This window comes from Thamnophis elegans, chromosome 14 (assembly GCF_009769535.1).
Source record: "Thamnophis elegans isolate rThaEle1 chromosome 14, rThaEle1.pri, whole genome shotgun sequence".
Taxonomy (NCBI): domain Eukaryota; kingdom Metazoa; phylum Chordata; class Lepidosauria; order Squamata; family Colubridae; genus Thamnophis; species Thamnophis elegans.
Genome location: NC_045554.1, coordinates 36387476 through 36396518, shown reverse-complemented (window position 1 = coordinate 36396518; position 9043 = coordinate 36387476). Strand labels below are relative to the sequence as shown.

General features: G+C 45.6%; 1 protein-coding gene across 1 annotated transcript; it reads left to right on the top strand.

The window, feature by feature from the left end:
• The first annotated feature begins 598 nt into the window (after positions 1–598).
• Positions 599–3811, top strand: LOC116517930 (neuritin-like). The gene is given in 5 exon segments (XM_032231118.1): positions 599–644; positions 859–915; positions 918–1023; positions 3527–3537; positions 3540–3811. Coding segments are annotated over 5 exon segments (492 nt in total).
• The last annotated feature ends 5232 nt before the right edge of the window (positions 3812–9043 follow it).

Here is a 9043-nt window from a genome sequence, read left to right as displayed (position 1 = left end):
TGGGAGTTGAAGTCCGGACATCTTCAAGTTGCCAAGGTTGAGAAACACTGCTTTAGAATTCTTGAATAGCAATAGCTTTTGAAGCTATCCCGAAATATATATTTTAATTTTATGAGGTGTTTTGTCTCTAATTTTTCAACTTGCCACTCTGGCCTATAATGGCAAACACTGGCTCTGCTGGCTATTTGATGAATGCTGTCCTTTAAGACCTGATCCTCAGGGACGGGGTGGCTCAGTGACTAAGCTTGTTAATCAGAAAGGTCAGCAGTTTGAATCCCTAGCGCCGCGTAACGGAGTGGAACTCCCATTACTTGTCCCAGCTTCTGCCAACCTAGCAATTTGAAAGCATGTAAAACTGCAAGTAGAAAAATAGGGACTACCTTTGGTGGGAAGGTAACAATGTTCTGTGTGCCTTCAGCATTTAGTCATGCTGGCCACATGACCATGGAGACGTCTTCGGCAGTGCTGGCCCTTTGGCTTTGAAACTGAGATGAGCACTGCCCCCTAGAGTTGGGAATGATTAGCACATATGTGCGAGCAGAACCTTTATCTTTATCCTCTAAGATAGGGGTCTCCAACCTTAGCAACTTTAAGATTGATGGACTTCAACGTGGTGGACTTCAAGCCTGGTGGACTTCAATTCTGTGAGTTGAAGTTCTCTAGGCTTAAAGTTGCCAAGGTTGGAGACCCCTGCTCTAAGACACATTCCGGGAAAGTTTAACTATGATTCCATCACCCCATCCTGCATGCTTCCAGGGATTATGGGAATTATAGTCCTACACAATTATCAAGTTGTGAGCTTGGGAAAGCTATTGAAGATAACACAGTCTGAATATCTCAATTTCAACTTCATTGCAGTGCTGGTGGGGCAGCCCGTGAATGCGGCTGGCTGGAAGTGCAACACCATCTATAAGGGGTTGCAGAGTGCCTGGTTAGCCTTGGAGACAGCATGGCTCAAAATGTTCAGAAGGATATGGAGGATGACACCATCCAGGATCAAGAGGAGTTGAACACCATCTGTAGGTGAGTGCAGGTTCCTCATTTCAGGCACCCATCAGTAGTAAAGTTATTATGGAGCTGCCTCAAAGCTTGCGAGAAGATTCCTCGAGCTATTCATCCATCTGAATTGGTATTGCTGACTTCAGCTTTCCCAAGTCTGATACTTCAGCACAGAACTTTAAAAATAGGAACACTGGTTTGAGAAAGAGACCAAGAAAACCCTTGTTTTCCCAGTTAGGAACCCAAAGGTCATCCATACGTCTAAGGAAGGTAACACTGCCTTCCCAAACATTGGACTTCAGGACCATCTGGGCCCTAGAACTGCAATGTTCAGTTTACCCACATCCACCTCTTAAAGGATCAGGTGATAAGATTGGGTTAAAATATTGCCCAAATGAAGGTTTATTATTTGTTGAATAAGCCTTCAACAGTTTCATATGTTGCAAAGCCATTAACCATAGATTGCAAACTGCAAAGGATGATATGGTACAAACTAAGCAAATCATTTTGTGGCTAAACATGATTTGGGAATCCAGCCCAAAACTCTTTGCATAGTACTTAGTCAGCCAGGCAAAGTTAAGGAAACAATCTATCTACGGTATATATATAAATGGCTGTGTGCATGTATATTCCAGCGTAACTCTGGAACGCCTTGAGCAATTTCAACCAAACTTGGTACACAGATGACTTACCCTCTGGAAACAAATATTCTGGGGGTAAGACACCCCTAACAGCTCTTGGGGGGGGGAGGTGTTCTGCTAAGATACAGCCTGTTGTGCCTTAACATGGCTTCTACTGTACTGCCGTAAAATGGCTTCTACTGTGCAGTGCAGTGGAGTTGGCATGATAACGGCTTCACAGTACTCCCCAAGGAGGCTCCCTCTGGTAAGGGGGAAAAGCCAACATTATAAATTACGTTTGGTATTTTCCCCCTATCAATAAATACCCGGGCAATGCGGGGGTTATCGGCTAGTAGCTAATAACATATATGCACCAGAACAGCCACTTCCAAGGAACTGTTGGATTATATTGCTCCCTGCATGTAGACATCGTTTCTTTGAGTTTTCATGTGACACGCTAAATCCCGTATGATCTGTCCCGGGTTCTGCATGGATTTACCTGAGGTTTGTTTTCCACCAGCAGCCCTACTGATAATTTTCATCTGATGCCAAAATTGACTTAGATCTTGCTTCGGTAAATTTGAAGATTAAGATCCACCACTGAATTTCAAAGGTGGGAATGAGAGCCCTTTTGTGGCCTTTTGAAAGGTTTTAATAATGGCAGCAGGTAAGGCATTTGCAAATTGCTCTGGTGTTGACACACGTTGATAGACATCCTACAACCCTCCTCGTATAGGTGGTGTCAGGGAAGAGGTGTGTGCATTTGTAGGAGTTGCCTCTTCATAATTAGGATGATGAAAATCCTGAGCAAGCATAATACTTCATGTTCTCCCAATGCAGTTTTAATACATCCCTGAAGATCAGATCAGAACACTAGAATGAAATACAGGGAAATGCCCTGCAAACTGAATTTTAGATGTCTATGCTAGTCTAGAGCCACTTTGCACCACAGTTACAGTAATGCAAATGATTCTTCTTACTGGTGTTCCAGTGGTGGGTTTCAAAAAGTGTTTGAACCTACTCTGTGGGTGTGGCCCTCCTTGTGGGGAGGGCTTGCCGCCCATGTGACCGGATATGAAGATGCCGATGACACTTGTCAGAACCACCTTCAATTACCTCACACACAGCACTGGCATGCATAAGAATATGATGTAAACTTGTTTTTTAAAAGGCATCTTTGGTTTGCGTTAAAACAACTTCAACACACGCAATGTTCTGATTGCACCACAAACGCAGTAGTCATCCTTACCTTTCACAGAGGCACTGAGTTTTATAAATATGAGCATGATAGTGTAGAATAATCATATCCAAGGACCAGTGGTGGGTTTCAAAAATTTTTGGAACCTCTTCTGTAGGTGTGGCCTGTTTTCCGGGTCCACTGGTGGAACCTCTTCTAACCGGTTCGGTAGATTTGATGAACCGATTCTACTGAATAGGTGCGAACTGGTAGGAACCCACTTCTGTGGTGTTCCCTTTGTGACCTTCACCAATGCTACTTTCTGATGCTTGTAGTCATGTAGCCAAGGCTGTTTCTAACACTAGCCCCTTTTTGCGTGGGCGACCCCAAACTAAAATAGAAGGGAATGTTGTGTAACCATTGACCCCATACAAATAGAATCATGCTCCCACTTTGTTCTCTATGGCTTCAGCATAAATTGAGCTTAAAGAGCCGAGGTGGCGCAGTGGTTAGAGTGCAGTACTGCAGGCTACTTCAGCTGTCTGCTAGCTGCAGTTCAGCAGTTCAAATCTCACCAGCTCAAGGTTGATTCAGCTTTCCATCCTTGGTAAAATGAGGACCCAGATTGTTGACTCTGTAACGGCTTAGACAGGGCTGTAAAAGCACTATGAAACAGTGTAGAAGTCTAGTGCCATTGCTGTTATCCTCACTGAGCCTTCTCTTCCTACAGGTCCTGGGATGACTTCACATCTGTGCCACCAAGGTTTTGTCCAATTGCCCTGAGAGGCAGCCCAACATTTGGGAGTCCCTTCGGCAAGAGTCCCGAAAGATCCAGTTCCAAGGCAACCTACATAACCTCTGCAGCTCACGAGCCCAGCTGGCTGGTGATGGGAAGGCTTTACGTGTAGATGAGACCAACCAAGAGACCTTGCGGGGGGCAGCTTCCCTTCTCTGGCCCAGCCTCATGGGTAGATTGACTCTTGTAGCTCTCGTGGCTCTGGTACCCTTTGCTTAGTCTAGGAGCAGTGGAGAAGCCCATCCCTCCTCTCTTGTCCACCACAGTATGGATGGACTGGGGACCTTGTTCTGCTTCTCTCTAAGGAATATTGTCAAGGTTAGGGGTTGATGGCAATGCCTGGTATGCCCCGATTACAGGGCATCTGGTCTCTTATGTAGGAGGACAGGAGGTGATGGGGCTTGCCTGCCTGGAACCTGCCTAGGTCAAATCACATCAGGTGTATGTATTTAGTCCATTTATTCTCTCAACCTATGACTCAAGGCAGCACACAATCAAAACAACACTGTAATGTACATGTAATTAAATGCAATACAAATTACACTAGAGGCAATATAATAACTAAGCATAACTAACCTGGACAGGTCCAGAAGATCTCCTGACCCAATGTCTGGGAGAAAACCTTACCATGGTAGTGGGGCAAGTCATCTAGATCTTGGGGGAATACTATTCCATAGGCAAGTGCAATACCAGTGAAGCAATGACATCCATCGGATGTCATTGCGTAAGTGATGGGAATTGGAGCATGCCAACTCTCTTCAATCTTACTGGAGATGCCAAATAATCGGAGACGGGATCTCACAAAAATCCGGCTCTATCATGAAAAGCTTAAAGTGATAACCAGCACCTTCAATTGTATCTAGAAGTTCACCAGCAACCAATACAGCTCACAAAGTGGGTGTGTTAGTTGAGAATATAAGCTACATTCATTACTGTGTCCACTGCTGCGTTAAGGACCAGTGGTAGCTTCTAAGTGATCTTCAAGAGTGGGTACCACGTGGGTTGCGTGGCAGAAATCCAGGCAGGAGGTAGCCAAGGCGTGGCCATGAATAGGGCCTCCCAATTCAGGATTAGTTGCAATTGTTGCACAATGAACACACAAAAGAACCCCGAGCCATGGCTACTACCGCCTGCTCTCTAAGCAGGAGTTGTGAGTTTGAGAGGTTCCCCAAATCATGCAGAAGAAGAGTTGGAAAAGTCTCAAAAAATCCATAGTCCCTTCATCCTACAAGGTTGAACCTAAATCTGTTCCTCCCCATCCAAAACTCCCACAGAACTCCAGATACTGACCTGGAATCTAGGTGGCATGAAACACAACCTTTGAATGTGCTAAAGGTGCACCTTCTTTCCTTACACACATGAATCATGGAAGCTGCCTCCTAGTAGGAGTTGCAGGTTCCAATCTCAGGTCTCTATCTGGTCTCATCCGTCTATCTTCTCTGCTTCATGTTTCTCACCCTCTTGTCCTTCGTTCTGGACTGGGCTATGAGACCCTCTCCCTTTGTCATGTCCATATGGATTGGTGGAAGGCAAAGCTTTCCCTAGAAAGAGTAGGGATTAATTCCAGAACATGCTCCATGGCAAGCAGGTGTGGACTCACAACCATGACCCTACTCAAGAGAACTTTTGTCAAAGGTGCTCAAATGTGTTCCGGTGTCCCCAGTCCTGTGTCCCATGTCTTGGCAGTATCTCATTAGGAGAGTCAATCTGGGCCAGGTGAGATGACATGGAGGTGTCGTGATCCTCAACAGAGCTCAGCCACTTCAGTCTGTGCGCTAGTCACAGAGGTGAGTTCCTACCCGGTTTGGGGACCGGTTCAGCCGAATAGGTAGTAACTCGGCCGGACACGTGACCGAACTGGTTCTATCTTTGGCAGTGCGATCTTGATTTTTCTCTTCTGCACATGTGCAGAACAATCTTCATTGAAAAACGTAATTTCCCCCCTTTTTAATGTTGTGAAGCGAGCGTGCTTCACAACATTATATTTCGGCCGCCAAATCGTTAGTAATGCTGGCAGGGAACCCACCCCTGACTAGTCAGTATGTGTGTCCTGACATCTGTTTGGTGGCTACTTCATTTGGGAGATTTCCCAGCTCATCTGTTCAAGAAGACAGCATCTGTACTTGTTTCTTCTTCTTCTTCTTCTTTTGTGGAAAGCCATTATTTACTTCTGCCCACTTGGTACTTTTATGTTTCCCGTTGGGTTCTCCCATCTTTGGCCACCGTGAAGGCAAAATGAATCCAGTGCTGTGTGTGTTTGTGCATTTAAAAAAAAAAGACCTCCTCTCTCCCCACTGGACATAGCTAGTTGGGAGCTTCACCTGTATGGTGATGACCGCAGAGCTTGTGGATTGAGCTTGCGACCAATCGGAGGGTGCATGCAATATTTGTAGCACTGCTGTTTGCAAGCCTAATTTTGACCATTCTGCATTCTCCGTTTCCTTGCTGACATGGGGTAATTATGAAACTATGGGTGAAATGGGATAGTCTTCACTGTTTTGTTGGCCAAAAAAATCTTTTGGGGAAGAGCAGATGCAAAGGTATCTTGTCAGCCTGGCCTGCCTTTCTTACAAAGACATGTCCATGTGTTGTCACTCCTCACTGGATTAGAGAGAAATCCTCAGCTCTTGTCCATTCATACCTGCTGTTTAAATGTGTATCTATATTTCTATTAAAAGGCATTTTTGCATTTCTTCTGTCTGCCCTGGGTGTTGTGACCTGCCAGCAGAGCTGGCAGGAGATTGGGACAGTGAGGAGGTTGGGGAGTAACATGGGCCAATCCTGGAGTCTGGAGAAGGCTCTGATGAGGGCTCTGTGTCGGAGGCAGAGAAGGGGCCAGAGCCACATGCCAGTTATCAGCTGCCTTCAAAGTCAGACATCGGTGAGGCAGACAAACAGCTGCAGCCTGTTCCCAATGTGTGCACATGTGCAGAGTTCCCAGACAAAGGGATCAGCTAAAGAACAGGGGTCGACTTGGGAGTAAGGTCACAGGTGGACAATGAATGGCCCCTCCCAGAGGAAATAAAAGAGGACTAAAAGGGGGTGGAGTTTGCTGGAGACAATTAGTTTGCTTAATTGGTTCCTGACTCTCTGGGACTCCTTGCCAAGTTTTGCAGATATCAGCCTGGCAGCTTTCCAAGCCAGATAAGGTCTGTGACTGTAATCCTCCCTTGAAAGACTTTTGCTGGATGTGAATTAAAGGGATTCACAGTAAATTAATAAAAGGAGTTTTTGTCGGGACAAGGAGTTTGCTTCATGCTCTTGGGAAGCCTTGGTTAGAACACCAGGCTGCGCACCACACTTCATACACTTCACTTTGTGCATCACACTACCGATCTTCATTTTTTGCTTAGGAGCATACAAAAAAAAAATGCATTTTTCAAACATTAGAAAATTCAGCAAAGCTAGCACTGATCTCATGGTCAGTTTGCTTTCTCTCTTTTGCTCTTGACATAGTTGGTCATAAAGAAAGCAAGCCAGCAAAAAAAAAAAAAGTCAGAGCAGGAGATCTTATCCTTCCTCCTGTTTCCAATTTCATGATCTCAATGTTGTACTTACAACCAAAACCGCACCAGCCAATAACCCGAAGATATCAGCAAGCTTGGGGGAAGCCCAAAGTTTGCAACACACACAGAAAGAGGCTTTGAGTTGAGTGAAGAATTTTTAAGGGGGGAATGCAGCATGTAATCAGCATCCTTAGTTGGTAGATTCTGGAGAAAGAAGGAAAGTGCATCTCAGATAAGTTGCACAGGAAATTGCTTCACGGTGAGTCCATCTAGTAGCAATAGCAATAGCAGTTAGACTTATATACCGCTTCATAAGGCTTTCAGCCCTCTCTAAGCGGTTTACAGAGTCAGCATATCGCCCCCACAGTCTGGGTCCTCATTTTATCCACCTCGGAAGGATGGAAGCTGAGTCAACCCTGAGCCGGTGAGATTTGAACCGCCGAACTGCAGATAACAGTCAGCTGAAGTGCCTGCAGTACTACATTCTAACCACTGCGCCACCTCGGCTCTAGTAGTACCAAATCAAGCCCATCAAACCCTTAAGCCGTGTGGCACAGTGGTTAGAATACAGTACTGCAGGCTACTTCTGCTGACTGCCGGCTGCCTGCAATTTGACAGTTCAAATCTCATCGAACTCAGGTTGGCTCAGCCTTCCATCCTTTCAAGGTGAGTAAAATGAGGAGCCAAAATTGTTGGGGACAATATGCTGACTCTGTAAGCTGCTTAAAGAGGGCTATAAAGCAGGTAAAGTGGTATATAAGTAAGTGCTATTGCTATCATGGTCTATATTATTTGCAAATAGCTCTCTGGTGGTGCAGTGGTTAGAATGCAGTATTGTAGGCTAACTCTGCCCACAGTCTGGAGTTTGATCCTGACGGGGCTCAAGGTTGACTCAGCTTTCCATCGTTCTGAGGTTGGTAAAATGAGGAGCCAGATAATTGGGGGCAATATGCTGATGTTGTAAACCTCTGTTTACAACAAGAACTATGGGGCGGTATATAAGTCTAGGTGCTATTGCTAGGCAGGACTCGTTCCAGAGGTGGTATTGAGCTGGATCTCTCTGGTTTGGGTGAACCAGTAGCGGTGGCTGCGGGAGGCTCCTCCCACCCACCCTGATGTTATGCGCAAGCACTGCACATGCACAGAAGGTGGTGTGCAACGTAAGATGTGGTGTACACACACTTACATTTGCGGACCAGTAGGGAAGGCAAGTGAATCCTACAGATGACTCATTCCCAGCTACATCTGAGTCTGAGGGACCCAAGGGAGCATGATCATGTATGGAACAGATTTCAGAATGGCATGTCCATCATGGAAAACTCTACATTTGTAAATTTGGATCTTGAGTCCTGAAGATCTTGCAGGTCACACATTTTAGCAAGTCTCATACGGTCAACATGGTTTCCTGAGAAAGCTACTCTTCACGGTGGCCTAGAATAAGGACCTCCATTTGCTGAACTGTAAGTATGAGAACGCCGTAGACTTCCAGAAGGTCTTAAGCTGCACCTCCCACCTGTCATTTACGGTCAGAAATGAAGGGAGAGAAAGCAGCTTCTGGAGAAGCCGCTCACCCATGCGTTATGTAGGGCTTGGAGACACAGCAGCAGAACATCTGTGCTAAACTTCTTTTAAAAGGTCCTTGCCCCCCTTTCTACTCTGGAATGCAGGGCACGAAGAATGCCATTCTAGCACCGATTTGCAAGGGAAGGCAAAAGTTAACTCGCAGATGCCTTCCTCTCCACCCGGGTATTAACAGTTTGGCTTAGTTTCTTGCCTGTTCTTGCCATTGCTCCCTTCCATAATTTAATTAATCTCCCTATTTGCTTAAAACCTTAACACCTGTCTTGGTCCAATTAAATCCATGCCTTTGGTCTGCAGCCATGCTGCTCATTTCCAAGCACCTTCTGGGTGTGAGAGGGTTTTTTTTATTTTTTATTTGCTGGCG